The 22,820-nt window shown below is 40.4% G+C and overlaps 1 protein-coding gene across 1 annotated transcript in view; it reads right to left on the bottom strand.

The window, feature by feature from the left end:
* Nucleotides 1–22,820, bottom strand: part of LOC101881667 (glypican-5-like) — a 333,120-nt gene that overhangs the window by 79,719 nt on the left and 230,581 nt on the right. The window contains exon 7 of the mRNA XM_034063862.1: nucleotides 7,485–7,635. Within this exon, the coding sequence (XP_033919753.1) occupies nucleotides 7,485–7,635 (151 nt within the window). The remainder of the gene's footprint in view (nucleotides 1–7,484; nucleotides 7,636–22,820) is intronic.

Genomic DNA, 22,820 nt, shown 5'->3' on the forward strand with positions numbered 1-22,820 from the left:
TGCTGGGGAGGGACTATTCATTAGGGACTGTAGTGATAGGACAAGGGGTAATGGGTTGAAACTTAAACAGCAGAGGTTTAGACTGGATCTAAGGAAGAAATTCTTTCCTGTTAGGGTGGTGAGGTACTGGAATGGGTTTCCCAGGGAGGTAGTGAATGCTCCATCCCTGGCAGTGTTCAAGACCAGGTTGGTTGAAGCCTTGGGTGATATGGTTTAGTGTGAGGTGTCCCTGCCCATGGCAGGGGGGTTGGAACTAGATGATCTTGAGGTCCTTTCCAATCCTAGCTATTCTATGATTCGATGATTCTACTGTGCTGTACTGTGGATAGAATGAGGCATTTACACTAAGGGCAATGAAGGAATTTATAGGCTTTCTATAAACAGAGCCGGAGGTAAAATGTCTCATGCAAGTAAGGGTGTAGAAAAATGGCTCTACAAAGCAGTGGGATGGGGATGAGGGATGATGGATACGGTTCTCTAGGCAGGAAGATGGAAGACACTGAAAATGCAGTATTTCTGTGAGTTAGGATCATCTGTGAGGAAAGTGAAGACATGTGGTGATGAGGAGCTGATGAGCATGGCTGAGTGCCAGCAGATATTATGAACTTGGAATATTGATGTTTTGTACTAATAATTACAAAATCAGCAGCCGTACAATTACATATTTGGATAAATATAAATGTAAGTGCATCCTGTAGCATGGTGAATGGAAATGAAGTATGATTAAAATGACAGATTATACAGTAATATTGATGCCTGGAAAAGGCAGACAAACTGGGAGAATGATAACATAATAAAGGATAAAAGAATCTGAATATTGATATTCAAAAAGAAAAAATGAAAACATTCATAAGCAGAGAGAAAAATACATTAACTTTCCAAAGCTGTGAGAGCAAATACAGATTAGACAGAAGGCATTGAGAAAACAGGCATTTTACTTGTCTGCACTTATAAAGGCATTCTGGGGCAAAGGAGCATCCTTCTTCTATGCCCTGAAGAAGAAATATACAACCAAGATAATCTCTTCTGATAGTCTGGCTACAGCAGAAAGATGCACTGAAGCTGTGCAGTGTCTAAACAGCCAAGAAGAAAGCCAAAGGTTGGAATCTGGCATCTGAAAGCGCTAACAAAGTAAATTTGTTGCGGGTTGCCACTTGGGTACTGAAATGTGACAATAAGCAAGACATTGAACAGAGAGAGATGTCTGAATTCAGAAAGTTCTTATTAAAGGGAGGGAACTTCATGAAAGAATTAAGAAGTACAAAAGAAAACTGTTACTGGGATTAGATAAACGTTTGGCAAAAATCATAGTAATAAAGCACATCTGACACACAGTCATGTTCCAAGTCTCGCTGGGATGACACAGGATGTGTTTGTTTACTGAATGCCTGCACAGACTGAGAGGATTTTAAAGTATTGTTTAAAATCTGCTTTGTCTAAGAGTCAGCACTGATCAGGCACTTCATGTTATTCGATAGAAACCCACTGCTTTTGGGATGGGGACAAAGCAAAAGCCTGAAGGACAGTCTTACAAAACCTACAACCTGCAGACTTTGCTGTCACCATCCCAGCTCGCTAGGCCTGGCAGTTAAACCTCAGGTGTAAAGAGTGGGGCCAGTTCTGTGCAAGCTGCGCCTCACCTAAAAACTCCCCTGCGCAGGCTGGCAGGGCTTGGCTCCCATTTGTCGGTATGGACAGGTGAGGGTCGGATCGGTCGGTGACAAGGTGCATGGGTAGCAGCAGATCCAACCTTGCATGCAGGCGGACCAGAGCATGGGTAGCTTGAGATTACTCAGGAGATGACAGTCCTGGTCAGACACTCCCTGATTGCCTGAGCACCCTTCTTCCAACCAGATTTGCATATCCCACTCACCCTTGGTCATCGTACTTGAAGTAAGCGTGGTTAAAGCCCTTCCCAAAATCTTCACTTGCAAAGCCAAGCCATCATCATGTGCGTGTGAAGCAAACAGCCAGCCAGGGGAAAGGTAAAATCCACGTCTCTATTTCCCAATGATCTAAAGTTTTGAGGCATGTCAGGAGTGGGGTTAATATATCTGCCCCATCTAGGGGCTGAAGTTTTTGACCAACGTATACATTATACCTACAGACAGGAGAACAATGCTGATAATACACCAATGTCTTAGCTGGTGCTCAGTAGCACCTACCCTGATCAAAGACTTTTCAGGTTCTCATGCTCTGCCACTGAGGAGGGGCACAAGGAACTGGGAGGGAGCTGAAACAGGGCCAGGACACCTGAACCAAACCAAAGGGTAGGCTAAAATGTATGTTTTCCTTAACTTGTACTGTTTATCTGCCTTGCCAGCAAGAAGACAGCTGTAGTCCAGGGCTAGCCACATTCCTTATGACTTTGCACAACACTGTATCAGGCTCCTCTAGAAAGAAGCTTGGATTAATTTCTGTTTTACACTGGCTATGAAAAACATACAGCTTCATCTAAAGTATAGTGATGCATGCTAGTGAGCAAGCCCAAAACACCTGTGTCCTTTTCATCCACAGACAGATGTGCATATGGACCCATCCCAATTGGAGGTGTCCACACAAGCTTTCTCCAACATATTCCACAATTTCCACAAAGCCTAGAGCTCCATACAGCTGACTTTGGGCTTGCACTAAACCCCGGTCCCTGCAGTCTAAATGTTTGCTCTAAACCTTGTTTCATGGCTAATCACCTGATGATTACCCTGATTGTTGTTCCCTGGTTGTTGCTGCTCTGGTGGGACCTCATCACAGCATACAGCTGTGCAGCACAGCTGGGAATGGGAAATCCCCCTACACTAACTTCCTTCCCACTGAAGGGACTGAAACGTTTTTCTTTTTCTCTGCACCACAGAGAGGCAGGACACAATGTGAGTCGGTTGTCTTTCCATGAACAGCTGGATGCTAATCCCTCTCCTAGTAAATATTCTTGTGGCTCGATCCTCCAGGGCACTAAGCAATTCCTGCTCTTTCCACCACCATCAAAACCCTTTCCAGTCTAGTAAGGGTTTAAGAAAAAGCATTTACATTGGTGAACACATGCAATCGAAGCTCATGTAAGAATATGCTCAGATGAACACACAATGCTAAGCAAGGTTCAGACTGAGATGCTGCTTTGCCCTTCTGCCTAGAAACCTGCAGGAGTGAAGCAGCACAACTTGCAGAGCAACTTCCCTATTCATGCTCAGGATTTATATGGTTTGCTTTCCTCTTCTTAAATCTCTCCTAACAAAGCTTTGTTCCAAGATGATTAACAGATGTTGTCATTATAAAGTTGGTACTTGCCAATGAAGAACACATGGGTGTGCTTGAGAAACAGTGCTGTTTCCACAGCTTGCCCCAAGAAGAGATACTTGTGGTAACTGGGAAAGCCTTTGAGAATATGACATTTTAAAGTATCTTTTACCTTCCATAATTTCCTAAGAGAATGCTGGTTTCCTGAGAATTTGTTTATCTTGTTTGTATGAAATAATCTGGATAAACACATGAAACAGAATAGAAAATTAAGCCCATTATGATAAGGGGGTATGCAGTGACATTTTTAGATAACAATGAATTTGGCAAGCAAAGACTTATTTGTAACAAAGGAAAACAAAAAAACCTCAGCAGCAAATAATAGCCACGTATTTTAATTGAAGACATAAAATAAATGATCAACTAATAAGCAGAAATGCTTCTCAAAGGCTAGAAGGTGACCAATAAAAGAATGAGATTTTACTATCCATAGTAAAATGAGCTGAAACACATGGCTAGCAATCCCCAACCCCCCAGAATATTGGGGAAAAGGATATCTGGCTGGAATATACAAGTACAGAATTGCCTCTGTGTTTACGTACCAGGCACACACTGTAATCTAAAAGCAAGAAGCCAGCAATTTGGAAAAGCAAACTGGGAAGACGGCAATGTACCCTGTCTGTGGAGGTCCTTTAACAGTTACGAACAGAAATGTGTTGAAGATGTTTAGCTAGAGATTGATGAAACTCCCTGCAATTTACTGCTAGTGAAAACACGATCTTTTTCCTGGCGGGTGAAAAGGAATGAGCGTTTGGTAGGTTTTCAGAAACTACTTAAAAGCAATTGAAATCTTTTGCAATGTTCTCAACATGTAAACTGTAAATATCATTTTCACACAGGTTTCATATAAAGGACAGATGTAGTGCATTTTTACTACATGCTAAATTCAGCATTTTAGTGGCTGACACTGAAATCCTTTCCCTTCTTTTCTCTTTTCCATGGATCTGTTGTTAAAAGCATGACGGATCTGCCAAAAAGTCTGTGTTTTGAAAGGCTTTTATTCCTCTTTTATTCCTTTTGTTCTACTGTATGATTCCATGCTACAACATGCACTGATGAGATGAGTAGCATTTTAGAGCTATCACTTGTGTCTCTTCCCTACCTGCTGTAGTCAGTAAGAATATTCCCACTGACTTTACTAAGCCTCAAAGCAGGGTTTTACTTGGGATTCAGCTTTAGCCTCAATTCATGTCTCAGTTCTCTGTGGACTTCAAGCAAGCAAGCAATAGTAAATGTTGTCATGTTCCACTTCTCCGAAGCCATGGTTAGATGTGCTTGACAGGTTTTGAGTTTAGGAAATATAACAAAGTCAGAGCCTGTACAATTGGAAACAGCATCTTACAGACATGCAGCAAGAGGAAATTCAATTAATCCAATGTTTGTTTATTTCTTTACCATACTATTAAAGCAAAGAAGCTCTATAATGAGATTACTGCATTTTATCTCCTAATTGTATCCAGATATGCAAGCCAGATTTACTGCTAGTGGCTTGTATATACTGCAATATTTTAAAGCTAATTATGAAACAGCATCACTATTGTCACACAATGAAAATACTCCTTCTTGCTGTTATGAATCAATATTATTTTCTAGAATTTATTGTAACTACCTTTTTAATTAGATATAAACCCCAGTAAATTCTGAAACAGCCAGTTACGTAAATATAACTCTTTTAAATCCAGGATGGTATCAGCATAAAATATTATAATGATTTAGACTGCAAAAAATAAAAAAAAACAAAAAGGGAAAAATGAGACAGTAAGTACTTGGAACAGGCTGCCCCAAGAAGTGGTAAATGCTCCATCCCCTGCAGTGTTCAAGCCCTGGCTGGACAGAGCCTTGGGTGACAGGGTCTAGTGCGAGGCATCCCTGCCCATGGCAGGGGGATTGCAACGAGATGATCTTTAGGTCCTTTCCAACCCCAACCATCCTATGATTCTCTGATTCTGTTATTCTGTTATTAAAGCAAGCTGTATATCAAAGCCTTGGAAATACTCAAGTTTTTATTTAAACACCTGCAATCTTCCATTGTCCAGGTAAGCATGTGTACACATCCTCCAAACCCAGGGTATTAACAGTTTAATTGTTCACTGAAGAGTAGTTAGCACCTGGCTTTTGTTTGTATTATTCCACATAGACAGGAAAGCAAATCCCCAGGGCCCAAAACATCTAGCAGTCTTTTCATTGCTTATGTATATAACACAATAAACAATAAAGAAGTTAAGCAAGTAGTTTAAAAATAACATTGCATTAAAGTTCTTCTGTTCAAAAACACTGGTAACTGAATGGTAAAAATCTTTACTTGATCTGTTAGTTGTAATTCCATAATGATTCTTAAAAACACTGTCACTGTGATCATACCTCACGTATTGTGATCACACAGCTTGTCAATGCAGATTACATTTCAGGTATTCATAACCTAACCTAACACTTTGCACAGATTTCAAAGTACATGTTGAAGCTTGGTTTCTCTGAATTTATTTTATTTGTGAATATAAGGCTTGACTCCAAACTAATCACAGCATGTTTGCAAGTCTCACTTGTATATGGGATTCCTTTCCCCACTCTCCACTTAGTGTCAAAAGGACAAGGAAGAGGCACTTGTTTATCTCAGTAGACTAAAGCAGCAGATTTAAACTTACCCAAGTTCCAGCTATCTTAAATTATTCTCCCACACTATTATACCTGCATTTCATGTAATGGCACCAAATTGCATCCAAACCACATTATATTTACACACACTATGGTAATTAAAGCAGTTACATTTTGATGAACTGAAATGAATAGGAACTTGTAGATATGATAAACCAATAATAAAAAGTATTTAGAAACATCTTACTTCCTACTGAGTTACTGTAATAAGGACTTACCCATGTATTATATTGCCAGTATGTTGGTGGAAGTTAATTCTGATGCTGATTGCACATTTAATGACATATTATCCAAGTAATTTCATTAATAAATATTGCAGAATCATATTGGAGGCTATCAAGGAATTTTATTTAAGCAGTTACCACTATATAAAAAACAATACTTCATATGCTTTTTCAAGAATATATACTTTCAGCCAACTCTTGATCATCCTTCAGTATCATTATGCAAAAAACACATATTTATGTTAACACTTAGCACAGTCTATAAGGACATTAATTTTCTATTTATTTGAAAAGCCCACCTTACCTAGGAAGGCTTTTCCAGCACTTCTGTGATGTAGATTTCACTGGAGATATTAATCACTCTAAATTTGAGAAGGTGTGGCAGTCAAGTGACATTCCCACTGACTGGAAGAGGGGAAACATAACCCCCATGCTTAAAAAGGGAAAAACTTGGGGGTGCTGGTTGACAAGAACCTCCCCTCGACCCAGCAGTGAATGCTTGCTGCCCAGAAACCACCTTTGTTCTGGGCTGCATCCCCAGAGAGTGAGCAGCAGGCTAAGAGAGGGGAGTCTCCCCTCTAGTCTACTCTTGTGAGACCCCATCTGGAGTACTATGTTCACCTCTGGGGCCGCAAGCCCAAGAGGGATGTGGAGCTGTTGTAGTCCAGAGCAGGCCATGTCAATGCTCCAAGGGTTGGAGCAGCTCTGTTCTGGAGACAGGCTGAGAGAGCTGGGCTTGTCTTGCCTGGAAAAAGGAAGGCTCCAGGGAGACCTTAGAGCAGCTTCCAGTGCCTAAATGGGGCCTACAAGAAAGGTGAAGAGGGACTTTTGACAAGGGCCTGTAGTGACAGGACAAGTGGGGTGGCTTTAACCTGACAGAGATTAGACATTAAGAAGAAGTTATTCCCTGTGAGGGTGCTAAGGCACTAGCACAGGGTGCCCAGAGAAGCTGTGACTGCCCTATCCATGCCACTGTTCAAGGCCAGGTTGGATAGGGCTTGGAGAAACCTGTTTTAGCAGAAAGTGTCCCTGCCTGTGGGTGGGGAGGATGAGCTTTAAGGTCCCTTTCAACCCAAATAAATCTGCGATGATATGAGTCTCTGATAAATTTTATCTGCATGCCAAGTGTTAAATTATATTGGGTTACTGTCTGTATCACTCTATTTTTACTGCAGCTCTTCAGATTAAGATTCAAATCCTTTCAGGTTAGTAGGATTTTGACAGTAATTTAAGCAGTGCAAGTCTGAGCTCTGTCCACCTAATTGTGACATTTATGAATTTCTAAGCTCTGTATGTGCCTATAGAAACTGTATTTACCTGCTGTGTGAACCCTGTCACCGGATCCTTGACAGCCATCTTCATCATCACAATCCCCACTTGACGCCAACTCTTCACTTCTTCCACCGCCACTGCCAGCATCTTGGGAAGCCCATCTTTCCAGTTTTAATTTTGCCTTCTCAGCATCCAGCTGAAATGGAAAAAGTGAAAACCCAACAATGGTCAGAATATTTACACACTTCCTACCTCTAGTGGCCAAGCTGGGCTGCTAAAGCAACAAGCAGTTTCTCATTCAATTTCAAGAACAGCTCCTCAAGTTGGAGGTTGTTTCTGGCAATGACATCCAAATATTTAGGGATAACAAACTATACCATCAAATTTTCTCCACCACAGATGATGAGGGACACTTATCATCAAACTTTTAATTGAAAGCACCACATCCAGCAATGTCATCACAGAGAGCTCTGGTACTGCAGCTTTTCCTCTTGCAAACCACAGTCTGGAGATCACTGGTTAATGATGGTAAAATCTCCCACCTGTCAGTGTACTTATTTTGGGTTATTCATAGTTTAAGACCACAATATACTTGACAACCTCCAAAGAGTTGAGGGTATTTGCTACTTTTCATCATGGTCACTTGGAAACCTCAGCCCCTACCTACAGTGTTATTTGGGACACCTGTACCAACTACTACTTAACAAATGAAATTTCACTTGAAATACATTTCTTGGACTAACTATAAAATAAGAAAGCCTTTTCTAAAATTAATCTAAATATATCATAATAGATAACACTTGCCAAAACAATATATTTATCCCCAAACTCATCTTTTTGATCTTTAGATAACTCTCCTGTAACCATGAACAGTTGGCTACTATTAGTGCTAGGGAACAAATGATTTTTCAATTAAAAAAAAATTCATTTTCAGTGAATCTAAACCCAGCCTATCCAGGGAAGAACAAGAGCAGCACTATCTGGAAATGAAGTAACTGGCTTAGACTCCTGTTATTAGGCATTCTTCAATGAAGGATGGTGCAGGAGAAGCCTGAACCTGTACCCCAAACCTGAGAGGAGGACCTACTCACTAAGCCTCAGAGCAGCTCTCCAGCTGGAGGTGTGCTACTTTTGTACAACATGTTGGAACCAAGGTACTCCATGTTCCTCGGTGGCCACCATCCCAACAGCTTGTATTTGTGGTTGCTTGTGCAAAGGACATTTCAGGGTATTAGGGAAGGTGGGAGAGCTTCTGCAGAGAGAAACCCCAACAGCTCAGCTTCCCCTACAGCCAGAAAATACCCTGACTCAGAAAAGATCTTCCCACAGCCTAAGTTGTCCTGGTTTCTACTATTAAGCTACTATTCCCCATCACCTCCCATCCCCATTTTGTGAGTGACGACCATACTTTGTGAATCTTGCTGGAAAATTACAGCTGGGGTGCTGGTTTTGGTTTCAAGGGATTGAAACAGTGGTTCCAATATTTCTGATGACTTCTTTCAGCTCAACCTACAATGCACATGAACAGTTCTGAAAGACACCGGCTTGTTTGTCTCTTGTTCAGCATTATGAAAACCTTGTTTGTATTAGTTCTGCTGGGATGGTATGATGAGGTAGGATGAGGACCTGTTACTCTAGATATGTGGAAATATATTAACCAAATGGGAAGACTGTAATGCTTCTTGAAGCCACTCAGGTTATGAATCTATCCAATACCCTTCATCACAAGTATCTCCCCCTAATGTATTGCAGATCCATTTCAGGCTTTGTGATCTGCTTTATCCCAAAGGACTGTGATTATTCTTGGCACTGAACAAAATGTATTTTGAAATGTAGCTACTTTGAAGATTCAAACACATTTCACACTAAAAAGGAGGTGGGCTGAAGCTGTGGGAGTAACTGAAGCACAGGGCTAATACAACTGTATTAGCTGGGTTGAAAGGATGATGACAGATGCAGCAATTTCTCTGTAGTGGGAAGCTTTGTGTGATAGTCTCTTTCTTCTTCAGACACTGTGGACTGCCATCCTCCACTCTGGGGCTGACAAATGCTTGGATCAGTGCAGCAGAGATCCTGTTCTACAGAGCAACACATGCCAACTTCTATATGGCAGCACTCAGGAAATTTTTCACCCTTTCACTGAAAAGATCTGTTTGCTCATTCTGAAGACACAAATAACTTCACACTGCACTGGGAAGATCAGTAAGTGGGACGAGAGGGTATGGACTCTAGTGGGGAAGCATATTAAACACTCTAATTGTTACTGCATGACTGTTTTTTATAAAAGAGTTGCTTAATGTTGAGCCTCAGTATTCCCAGGCATAAAGACTGATGTCATGGCAATACAGAACAGCATCTTGTTGAACAACTGGAAAAGATTTGCTTATGAGGGAGAAAGATAACCCAGCTCTTTCACAGTTCTATTTTGACCTGGCCGTATCAGAGGAGACTCATTCGTTCTTAGTTATAATCCTTCAGAATGAAAAGAAATGGCTAAGTGGTGGACAGAATAGACACAAAATGTAACAAGGGCTTTTAATGACTGTTGTCAGTCAAAGCAAATATGTTTACTGCATGTTAAGGCACTTCCTCTTTCCCTGACCTCTGCTCAAAATAAGTAAATCTTCAAACCAAATGTGCACCACCTTCTTGGAGAAAGCCCAATAAAAGAGCTCAGCTTTTCAACACGGTGTACAGCAGCATTTTACAGGTTTCTTAGTACCTTCACTACAAAGAGAGATTAGCTGTAGCCCATATCTGCATCTCCTACCCGCTTTAATGATGGCATACCTGGCTCTTTCTTGGCTTGCCAGTAGAGAGGGCCATCGAGTTGCACAGAATATCAAGTTGCTTACATACAAGTTCAGCGTTACCACCTAAGGTCAACTCATGTATGACCTACCAACCCTTTTCTCCTTGTACAGCCTTTCCCAAACCTTTCCAATACCTTTTACATCTGCGGCTACCATTCACCTAAAATGATGGACCAGAGCGCAACTTCATGCAGAATTAATCAAACCCATTCCTGGAGATGAAATCATGTAGCCACTTCAGCGAGGAGCTCCACCCACACCATGCAGCCCTGTTGAGAAGCTATGTCACCACTGCATACTGACTTGGGAGGCAGCACCTTTCTCTTTTCCACATCTTGAAGAAACACTTGTGCTTTGGCTACTGCTAGAAGACCTTAGTGAGATCACTGTTTTAGTGTGATAGCCAAGCTTATGCCAGCCTTTCTCCATCTCTTTTTCTCATAGAATCTTTTCTCAAAGGCCTGAGAATGCACTGAAATAGCACAAACTGCACCAGGATGGACTAGGTTGATGGAGCTTTCCAAGAAGATCATAATGAAAGACACCGGCAATTCTGCACAATAATTCCAGCTTGAGAGTACAGTGTCTTAATGCTGAGAGTCGATCTTTTGGTTAAACAATCGCAATGAATTTCAGGCTGGGCACTGGGGCTTGTACCTTTCCTTTCACAAAGCAGAAGATATCTGCTGCCTAAGAATCCAGAAAATACTTGAATCTGAACAGCTTAAAAATTAAGTCTTCGAGTTTTCACCACAAAAACCAGTATTTTTTTTACTCACCAAAAGGTTATACAAATAGATCAATAAGATTTGTACAGCTCAACTGAAACTGACTCAAATCCAGAAATTTTCCCAATTGCAACAGGCTTTGGAGCAGGTTCATAAACCTCCTAAGGGTTTTTGAGAAACTAAAGTCTTTCTGTAGGAAGCTGAAAGGTAAAAAGCACATATTATTATTCAGATCTGAGTCAGATACAGACGGCTATCCTCGTGCATTTTCTTTATTTCAGCAAAGATATCTTCCGTTCTGATGAGGTTGAAAAATTCTGATGATGCATGGTTTTATGGAGAAGAAAGAAGTCAGATGAGGATGGTTGTTGTCTATCTCCCTTATTAATACTTGATGATATAGCACATGCATTCCCAGTCACATAAAAGAGTCCTTTAGACTTCAGAGGCTTCAAAGAGTATGTGACACACAGCGCCTTAGCTTAGTATGCTGGGTCTAACCCTAACCCTCACTCTGACCATAGGAGTGTTAGAATATATATTTATCCTCCTGGTTTGTCATGAAAACATGTTGCACTTGAATACTTCCACACATTCATTAAATAATCACTGCTCAGCTCTGTGAAAACCGTGGTTTCAAAGTGCCAATTTCAATTTGTTTCAGTGATTCTGAATGGTTATATATGCATGCATATCTCTAAGCTGGAGGAAAATAAAATCATTTTGACTGAAAATAGGTTTTAAAACTGTATTTTTCATCAGAGTTTCAGACTGTTCAGGTCAGTGAACACAACAATGAAAATCTAAGAGAATACACTTTTTGAATAAAGACACTTAGAAGTTGTGTGCTTGGAATATTCAGAGACAAATCCCACCCAGTAACAGTTTCCTGAGGGATTTCTTAATTTTCTATATGATGGATTTCCATGTGAAGGCTTTTCCTCTCTGAAAAGACAGCTTTGAGGTGAAATCTGACTTTTGTCCACTTGTCATGTGAGCACATGTATCACTTGCTGGTATTTTCCCAATGATCATATAACGTCTGATTAAACACTGCATTTAGAAATGGAAATTAAGCATCACCTTTTCACAAGGTACTTACAAGTAGTTGCCTTTTAAAAAGTGCTTTAGTGACATAAATATGATTTGCAGAGACAAAGCATTTTTCCAGCTTAGGCACAAATAACGTACAAAGCCTCATGTTGAAAAAGAGTCACAACTGACTCAATCCTTCCATTCTTTTTTTCCCAAAATACAAATAAAACCTTCTTTTTAAGCCATTATTAGGTCAGAAATGACTACAACTGCAAAAGACAATGTGCCTTTGTTTTTAGCCTATTATATACATTTTTTGTTAGGGACTGACATACTGCTTTAGGCATAAAGCTGCATTTTACTGGTGCCTTGTGACTGAGCAGATGTTCTATCATTTTACAAAACAATAGCAACATAACAAATTTTAGACATAACTGCCATAGAGCTGCTTATTCCAAGTGGGTCCTCTCCTTTGAGGTAATAGTTATGGTTAATTTTCCTCCACATATGCTCTTAGCTAGTTTTTAAAAGCATCTGGCAGTTGCTTTTGCTGTTTCTTTTCACATTTATTTAGCACTCATGTATTACTGTGAAAATAAGCAAAATGAACATATTTGTCTTCAATTTGGTCAGACATTTTCTTTGGTTTGTTCTTCGTTTGCCTCTATTTCATAGAAATCCCAAAAGGCCCAGTGCATTACCCCCTTCCAGTTCCTTCAGAAAGCAGTACAACTCAAGGAAGTAGTACCACTCAACTCTTAAATCCTTTTTTTAGCTAAGGAAAAGACACATCTAACTTCTGCAGCAGACACCCCCAGAAGGTTTCCTTCTGCTGTATTTATTCAGGTCCTTACAATAACCTTTGCACAACACTCCTGCTTTACAAGTCACCTGTACAATATTAAAACAATTGAACTGAACAGCTATACATAATTTATGCAATACCATGAAGGACTGACAACAGGCTTAGAATTTTATTCACATCTCTCCCAACCAGAGCTTTTCTAACTAGGGAACTGGAATAATATTGGTATATTCATTTAGTTTATGCTTCTCTCTCTAGCCTAAATACCTCCCATTTACCTGCACTGGTATTTGTACTTGTCTACACCAATGCTTCTGATATATATACATATGTGTGTGTGTGTGTGTGTGTAGATTGAAGGGAGAAGAGTTTCTTCAAGCACATGGAAACAAGGATGGCTCCGTGAGGATGACAAAGGGGCTGGAGCACCTCTAATACAAAGAAAGGATGAGAAAATTGGGGCTGTTCAGCCTGGAAAAGAGAAGGTGTGTGGAAACCTCATAGGGGGGCCTACAAGAATTCCAGAGAGGAATAGCCCCATCAGGGACTATAATGATAGGACAAGATGGAATAGCTCTAAACTGACAGATGGGATATTGAGAGGAGACATTAGGCAGAAGTTCTTCCCTGTGAGGGTGCTGAGGTGCTGGCACAGGGTGCCCAGAGAAGCTGTGGCTGCCCCATCCCTGGCAGTGTTCAAGGCCAGGCTGGACAGAGGGGCTTGGAGCAACCTGCTCTAGTGGAATGTGTCCCTGGCTGTGGCAGGGGTTGGATCCAGATGAGCTTCATGATCCTTTCCAAACCAAAATATTCTATGGTTCTAGCCTTCTGTGACATCATACTTCCACAACGCCCAGTTGCTTGCATACGGTTGTGAGGGCTTGGCTCGCAGCCCATCTCCAGCAACAGGCTCAGAAGGCAGGACAGGCTCACAGGATCCAGCAGTAGGTGGAACACAGTGACATAAAGCTTCCTTAGGATTACTACACACTGCAGGGGAAATGACATGACTGCTTCTACAATGTGTTTCATATTTTGCTTTTCATCTTCTGCTTCATTCCAGAATTATGTTGTTCAAAGTATTCTAATTATTTGGCCAAGCCTCCTACTGTGACACTGAGCATGCTCAGTATGAGCTGTACATCTTATGGGATGGTTAGTTTATCCATCTATCTTTTTCAAGCTAAAGAGCTGATGGAATGGGTGTTTCTATTTGGTTTGGCTTGTCTTTTTCCCATTAAGTCACTGCTTTGTGAAACAGCGTCTGTATTCCTCCAATGGATTTAGTTTCTTATAGTTTCTGTGCGAGCTTTTTGCAACCATACCTTTCTTTTATATATATAAAACTTTACCTTCCTAATTTTATAGCCCTACCTCACAAACATTTTCCAGTCCTCTGTCCTTGAGGCTCTATACTTGCATAAGCCTGTCTTTACCTGTGATTACTTTTTGTTCTCTTGGTTATGCCCACTGACTTGTTACCCACCTCCTATTTTTATTGCCAGATGACACACTAGATACCTAAGGATCCACACTTCTGTTTCCCTTTGAATACTGTTCATTGCCCCTCTGTGCCCTTCCCCTGATCTGGCTGTCTCTCTTGGATTTCCTGGATAGTCCACTGCAGATCCATAATCCACAGTTGAGAAACTAAAAGCAATTTTTCTCAGTTGATTATAAATGTAAGAGAATTACTCCAGCTGGAATCTCAGAGATTCACCTTGTTATACTTCAGGATTAATACTTCTAGTTTTGATGTTTACTGTGTCCGGTTTTCAACTGCTTAGTAAAGGTGAGTCTATTTCTAGAAGAGTGTGAGCACCATGATCATGAATATTCACTGAATTAAATTCCACAAGCCACATATGTTCTCATATTTACTGATTACACTGTGAAGAAGCAACAAGAATGTGTAACCACAGAATCTCACCACTATTAGCAAATGCTTCAAAATAACAGTTTGGGTAAACTGCCACCCAAAAGTATTCAGTTTGAATGATGTAAAGTGATCTCTAATAAAAAAAGACTTCCTCTAGTTAATAATCTGTTCTAACCAAGCTCAACGGGGGTTTAAAGAGAATGAACAATATTGTGTTTGAATTCAATAAGTCAGCTAGCTGGGTCAAGGAAGCAACTGGACACCTCTCCTTGAGTCTTATCTTGGTGTTGGGCTGTATGTGTCTTTTGGGTATCATCATGTGATTCACCAAGAAGATCTTTCTGATCTGATATCTAGTGTTACTAACTTAGACAAACACCTCGGGTTAGTCCCTGCCACAGGCATGAATTTCATCTTTAGAGAGTTTAGCTTAGTATAGTCTTTCCCAACAAATAAGACCTGCTTTTTAAACTGCAGTACATGTAGTCTGAAAATAGAGCAGATGGCTGAAAAACCTGTCATGTTAGATTAAGACTTTCTGCATCTTGTTAAAGTAAAAAGAAACCCAAACAACAAAAAGAACTTAAACAATGTAAATTTAGATTTAAAAAAAGTAAATAATTGCAATAAAAAACATAAGGTTAGAATAATTATTGGTGAAGAGGATGCAAGAGCTGCTTACAAAAGGTATCTGACCTTTCAAAACAGTCCTTTTTGGGACAGTGGCTGCTTGACACAGCAGCTTCAGGGGCAGAGGGTTGCTGAGCATGCTAATGAGGTGCTCAGAATGACACCGTCACCAGTCCTTGTCATGTGGCCCCTTGCAAGAAAAACGTGGGCAGCAACATCTCTAGACATGCGCAAGGCATGTGTGCACGTATTAGACGGATGATAGTGCTGTCACCAGTGGAAGCTGCACTTACTTTCTGTAATCATCACAATCACATAGACCAGGAGGTAGGTTTCTGTGCAAAGGTAAGTGGCTGAGATGAACACACCGCGTCTCTGCCACACTGAGATACAAAGGCATGATACCAGACCTGGCAAGCACTGCCTCCTGTGCTGTCACAAATGAATCTGTTCTACATTGCTTATGACACTGTTTCTCCATACTTGGAAAGGAGGAGCTTTAAGTGGGATAGCTTTTGCAGGGAATCAATAAAATGACTAGAGGAAGTGGAGAGTCTTCTGTGAAAGGCCATGGCTTACTTTTCCTAGCACAAAGATGACTGGGAGAATAGAATTATTGTCTATGAATGTATTATTACCCTTAAATACAGAGAGATAGCTGATAATAAAACTAGCCTAGATATAAAAATGGGGAAACCAGGCTTTTTAACTATCAGAGTTACAAGTTTTGGGCGCAGCCTCTCAAGAGCAAGATGGGGATGAAAATTCTCAAGCATTTGAAGACCTGGCTGAATACATTTGAGAGCCAAATTGCCCGTGGTGTAAATGAGCTCCACATGATATTTCAGGAGGTCTTTTCCAGACTCCTACCCTGTGTCTCTACACTCTGCTAGTTTCTAATGCCAGAAAATTGATTTGTAAAATCAAGATCACAAACCACAACTACTCCCATTAGCTATGAGGACTGTTATTTTCTTGCTTGTCTGATTTCTACATGGGGAAATTGTATATGCATACCAAATTATGTCCATTCTTTCTTCCAGGCTAAGAATGAAGACTCTTAGTTGTACCTGAAGTCAGAAGGTAGCTCAGAACCCCTAATAACTATTGCTGGGGCTTAATGTGGTTTACAAATGTCCTGTTTAACTAGGAGCTCCGACTCATCAGCTTTTAGACTTCTAATAATGGCCAGGTACCTTCTGTCTGATCAGACCTGGGAAGTGTGAAATGAGAAGTGCCTGCAATCAGGAGGCTGGTTACACTCCATCAGCCTTTGAATGGCACCCTTCTGTTAAGCTGCATGTTTTTATGGGTTAAATGAGTAAACTGTGGCCAATATAAATTGTCTGAGGAGCAGAGCCAACCTTTCTCCTTGCTTTGTACTCAGACAGCAATTACCTTTTTTATTTGCTGAAGGAAACATTCATGACATGCTCCAGTGCATGTTAATTCTGTTTCATGTTCTTGGATAATTATCTGTTTTCAAGCTCTACGTTTGTGAAGATCATTTTCAAAGTATGAAAAGTTTGACATTTTATTGGAAAGACTTGTGAACAATCAAAGCCTTTCATTATTTGGTAGTGCTCAGTGGACCCAGGCTTTGGATTTGATGTTTCATGTTAAAACATGACAGAAGCAGTGGTCTGCTTAGTCTCCTCCACACTAAATCCCAGCAAACCAAGCACTAAAGTACCATATGGAAGGAAAGTATGGAAAACATAGTCAGAAAATAGATAATGATGTTTGTCATCCATTTTACATGTACTGATGTTGGCAGCTCAATCACAAATTATTTATTCCATAAGCCAGCAAAATTTAATAACACTGCAACCCAACCCCACATTTAAAACCAATCACACTGCCTCAGTGCCACCAGACTGCTCTGTAATCTCGAACGTCATACTGCTAAATGTGCTGTACTATTTAGATTGTGCCACATGTACCAAAAGAGGAAGGATGGGAACCTATGCTGCTATGAATCAACACTCTGAATTCTGTGGAGCTGCTCCAATTTATTGCACATGAAGGGCCAGTCCGGATTTTTTTTGTTTGGGAAAGTGTGGAGTCGTAACCAAACAGACAAATGCATTTCATGTTGCATGACTCTTGACAGCCGAACAGACTCTCTCTTTCCAGATGTTGCCCTCCCATGGTTTCACGGTAACATTTGGGGACATAGAATTGAATGTTTTTGCTAAGTCATTTTTATTTTAAAAGGGAAGAAGAGGGAAGAACAGATATTTTTGGAAGCAGCAGCTGCCACTGAAGCTGTTTTACTATGGCTTTCCCATCCCGTCCTCTGATGTCCCAGAGGTGAAGTTCACAACACTGTTTTTTACCAGCAGGTCTCTCTACTCACAGAACTGTTAGATCTGTTAAACTGGGTTAAAATTGGCTAAAAGGGTTAAAAAGACATGGAGGGAGTAGCAAGGCTGCCAGGCAGGGGCACAGCAGAGCACATTATATAAGCTGTGCCTATTTATGAAACCAGGTTAAAATGCAACATAAGGACAAAGTGGTCTACATGGACTATCATCTGCTCCTACTGCCTTCTCAAAAGCCACTAACAAGATAATCTGATCACAAAGATCAAAAGCTCTCTCACTGCTGCACTAGGGAAACTGATGACTGCATTCTCCTGTGCTGTATATACCTGCAATTCAGGATGGGGAACTGGCCTGGATTTACCGAGATGTAAGGTGGCTTTGAAAGTGTTTCTTTCTATCTCATTCACACTATATAAAGGCATTGTTATTTCCAGCAAGAGGGCTGAAATGTTCAGAACATTCATTTGTCCGATGGTTTTATGCTTCCTTTTTACACTTATTATTTCAGACTATTTTCTGTACAAGCGATGAAGTTCCCATTTAATCAATTAAAATAGCTTTCCCTGAAGTCTTTCCTGAGATTTCTGAAGGTTCTCTGTTCCATTTTTCATGTCACCAAAAGTTCAACTTTTTATTTACTTAAAATTAAAAGCATCATCCTCTTTCCTCCATTTCCTTCCTAAATTAGACTCTACTCTTGTATGGCTATGTTAGACCTTATCTAAATTTCAAGCATTGTTCAAGAGGAGCAAATAAAAGGGGTCAGCTCTACTAAAGAGTAGAGATGTAGACTGAAATGAAACCTAGTTTGGACTAGGTGAAACCCCAGCAAAATGATTCAATGACTACCACTAGAAGACAGTGTAAAACAAAACATTCTGCTGACACTCTATCTTCCCCCTTTCTCAGCAAGATGCTTTTGCTCCCCCTTTCATTTGTATCTAATCCTTCTTGCCTGCTCCTCTTTCCTGCTTACTCGTGAGCCACCCATCTCTTTTTTTCTTGCTTTCTCACCTAACAGCATCCTCTTTCCTGCCTAAGTATGGTCATTGATTCAGCTGAGCTTGATTATTCTTGGCCACTTCTGCTTGAATGTCCAGCTTTGTTCCCATTTAATTGTGGCATTAATTGTGCTGAAACTGCAGCAAGTACCATAAATACACACATGGATAAGTTGCTGCTTTAAAACAAAAAGCTACAGGTGTGAGATACAGGATTTTAGAACTGACAGCAAACACTGCACCCAGATCAGCATTCTTTCCAGTGAAATGAAGAGCAAGTTCTGTCGTGTCTCATTTACATACCAACTAAAGGAACAGCTTTGCTTGCTCCACATTCAAGCCCACAAGGGTTCATGTATCCACATGCAGCTCTGGAAGGCACAATTATTTGTGATGACAAAGGATGATCTAAGCAAACAAAGGCAGACTCCCATGCACTTGTCTTCTCATCCTCTGCATGAGCAATCACATTACATAGCCTTCATTCTGCCTCGGGCATTTTCCTAACCATGAATCATGAAACAGAAGTCAGAGATGGCATACAGAGACTAGGAAGTATCTCCACTTCCAGCGTATTTCAGCTGCATCCTGGTTCCCTCTCCTTCCCAAGAGCTCAGGCATTGCTGTGCTGAGTCCTACGTGCTGGCCACTCACACACACATTAGTGCTGACTGCAACCAAACCCGAAAGTAAGAGGAGTCCCTAAAGAACCACTGGCATGACTACTGTATCTGCGGAGGTCTTTTAAGTCTTTCTGAGGTAATATAGCTCTATTTAGCTGCCGAAACATAGCATTAAGTATAGCAAGAACCCCCACTGTGTATTTGGTCATCTGATACTAATTATGCATGAAAAAGAAGGAATCTATATGTAGTTTAACTTCAAAGACAAGGCCATGCTTCCTACTGTCAAGTAGGTAGGACTTGCAGTGAGACTGTGATTACAACTGCAGGGGCACACAGCCACTGGGAAATGCAAGGCAGCTGGAAAGGCTCAACAACACTAATGTTTCCTCTTCTTTTCTCCTGATAGTATGTTAAGCAATACTCTGCCCTAGTAAGCTATGGGGCAGAGTACTGCTGTTTTTCCTATTACTCTCATGTCGTGAAAGACTGCCAACCAGATCAAAATCTGCTCACAAATTTCAGTGCAGGTAATCTCTCAGAATATTTTTCCTCATCAGTCCCAAACCCTTCCCATGTTGTTACAAGGGTAAATACCAAGTCACCAGCACATACAGGTATACAAACAGAATCACAGAATCATAGAATAGTTAGGGTTGGAAAGGACCTTAAGATCATCAGGTTCCAACCCCCCTGCCATGGGCAGGGACACCTCACACTAAACCATGTCACCCAAGGCTCTGTCCAACCTGGCCATGAACACCACCAGGGATGGAGCATTCACAACCTCCCTGGTCAACCCATTCCAGTACCTCACCACCCTAACAGTAAAGAATTTCTTCCTTATATCCAATCTAAACTTACCTGTTTAAGTTTTAACCCATTACCCCTTGTCCTTGTCACTACAGTCCCTAATGAAGAGTCCCCCCCCAGCATCTCTATAGCCCCCCTTCAGAATGATCCTACAAGCCTATTTATTTAGGAAAGCAGGCAAAAAGCAATTGTGGAAATCATGTTAAGATCTACCTCCACCATACAGCTTTCTCTTGTACTTTATGTCACCTTCCCCAGAGCTTTACCTGGGCTTGTGTATGATTGTAAGCTCTGCAGGGACTGCCTACTCTTTCGGATTTACTACCATGACAGAGGGCTGCTCTTAGTTGGTCCCTTATTTCTTCTGTAATAAACATGATTAATCATAATAATTAAAAGGATTTCCCCCTCCTTTTTGTTCTTTCACTACTGTACAGATGGGTGGTGGGGATTCTTCCCTTTTCTGTGCTGGGTTTTTCTTTTCAAGTCTTACTTCTCTATCCCTCCATTACAGTGTGTGCATACATGAGACACAGAAGTGCCATTTTAATAAAGGGAATGGTGCTTAATTGTGCCCATGTTATAAAACACATTTCCTCTTACTGCCTTTCATCTGACATGTTTTATTCCAGGTAAGTTATGTCACGAATACACATAATATAAATCTCACTGTGAATATTTAAATAGATGGTATCCTAATTTTCATTCACTTCAGATGTTTAGTGCTAAAAGAGATGGCAATACAGAGCCATAATGAAAGACCTCCTTGATTAATATGGAGCACACAGCTGAGGTATCCATGTTTTGAAGTGGTTGAGAGACTCCTTTTAATTGCCACAATCTGTTGTGCCTTTCAGATCTGTTTGTGGAGGTGTTGGGCACGGTGTGTGTTTTGTTGATGAGCTATTCTTTGTCTTGTAATGAAGCAATGTTTTGTTTTGTGTTGGATATTAGAGCCACTGATATTTAAATGTTTAAGAAAGGGAAATGAAAGACTGAATACTAACAAAGGAATGAAAGCAGTTATGGGAACAGTTGTTAAACATTGTAAGGTGGTATTTTCTTATCATGTTTTATTTCTCTTCTGTTCATTAGCCAGGAGCTTACGAGTTTTCTTGCAACAGATCCTCTAGCCTAGTACTTTTGAGAAAAACACAGTTTATTACCACCAAGTAAATTGTGTTCCTATGGTGCATGTCTATATGTTTTATATATTCTTCCTTTGGTTCCACAAAGAATGTTTTACATTAGTGGCCTCTTTCAAAAGTTCCTATCTTTAATTATTTCTCTAAATGGTCTTGATATAGTGGAATATGCAGCAATAAGTGATTATTCTGATTCTTCCTAATAATCTATCAGAAATGAGCATTTATCTCATAATATGTGTGGAACTACCTTTGGAGCAGAAAACTTCCATAAATGTGCTATTTTGTATTAATGAGAAAACATACATGTATTATCTCCACAGTAATCTAACATTTAAAATAAATGGCCAGTTCAGAGCACACCAAGTCACTCTTTCCTTGCTGTTTGTAAAGAAGTGGTAACTGACTGAAGCAAGATTTTGCTGTAATTTTTCTGAAATCTCCTTTCTCCCTTTTACACTTCTCCCACGCCCTTCTTATTAGTAATACAGATCCTAGACTTACACACTAGGGCTTCTCCTCAGATGTCCATCACATCTCTATGCCATCTCTGCCATGCTCCCCCACATTCACATCTCTGTTACCCTCCCTTATGCCTCCTGGGTTCATTCTTTACCTGATCTCACGTAGATGCCCACTGTCCCTACCTACAAACTCTCCATCACTGCAGTCTGCTTGCTGTATTTGCTCCAAGCCCCTTTCTTCAATTATGAAAGAATGGAAGTACTTGGGGTGCTGATCTAAAGTTGCCGCCTTCATTAACTTTCTTGTACTACAACTCCCTTTGCATACTGCCTTCTAAATTAAGGTATACCTGGTATTTAGAACACGATCCAATCTCACTTAACTCTTTGGAAGTTAGTGCAGCTGCAAGATCAGAACCAAACTGCTCTCAGAGTACTTATTTTCAAAGATCATATTAGTCAAGAGGTTTTTTCATTACTTAAGTGCCAGCACAGCCAATGCACGGTAAGGGATAATGATCTACCTCCAGAAATGCATTTAATATTTAATAGTCCATGATCACTATTTTATTTGGACCAATCCCATACACTATGCTAGAGAGGTCTCTACTGTTTCACATCTGTTAAATATTTTAGATATTTTAGCTTTATGTACTTGAGATGAAGTATAATAAAGCCTGTAAAAATCAAGAGTGTATGAGGTTATATTGGGTACTCTGAAATAGACAGATTTAGTAAGCCTAATGGAAACCAGTCACTCGTCTATTGAGATGTCAGATTGGTTTCTCACAGCTCTGCACATTATGTTTAAGTCAGTTTTTTCCATCAAAGGCAACTGATGTCTTCTAGCAACACATTCAGACATGGTTTCCTTCTTAGTTCCAACTTCTCTAGAATGAATTAATACCACAGACAGTGGTATGCACATGAAAAAGATCATTCCATATGCAAAATGACGTATCTATAAAAAACTAAAGGACCACAACTTACTGTCTACATGCACTGGAATTCTCCTAACTTCCTTCTGGGGATCTTGTTATGACATGGCATTTGGGCAACACATTTCTACTTCAGCTCAAAACTGTTCATATGATTTTTGTAAGCCTTTAATCAGTCAG

This window comes from Melopsittacus undulatus, chromosome 6, assembly GCF_012275295.1.
Source record: "Melopsittacus undulatus isolate bMelUnd1 chromosome 6, bMelUnd1.mat.Z, whole genome shotgun sequence".
Taxonomy (NCBI): Eukaryota; Metazoa; Chordata; class Aves; order Psittaciformes; family Psittaculidae; genus Melopsittacus; species Melopsittacus undulatus.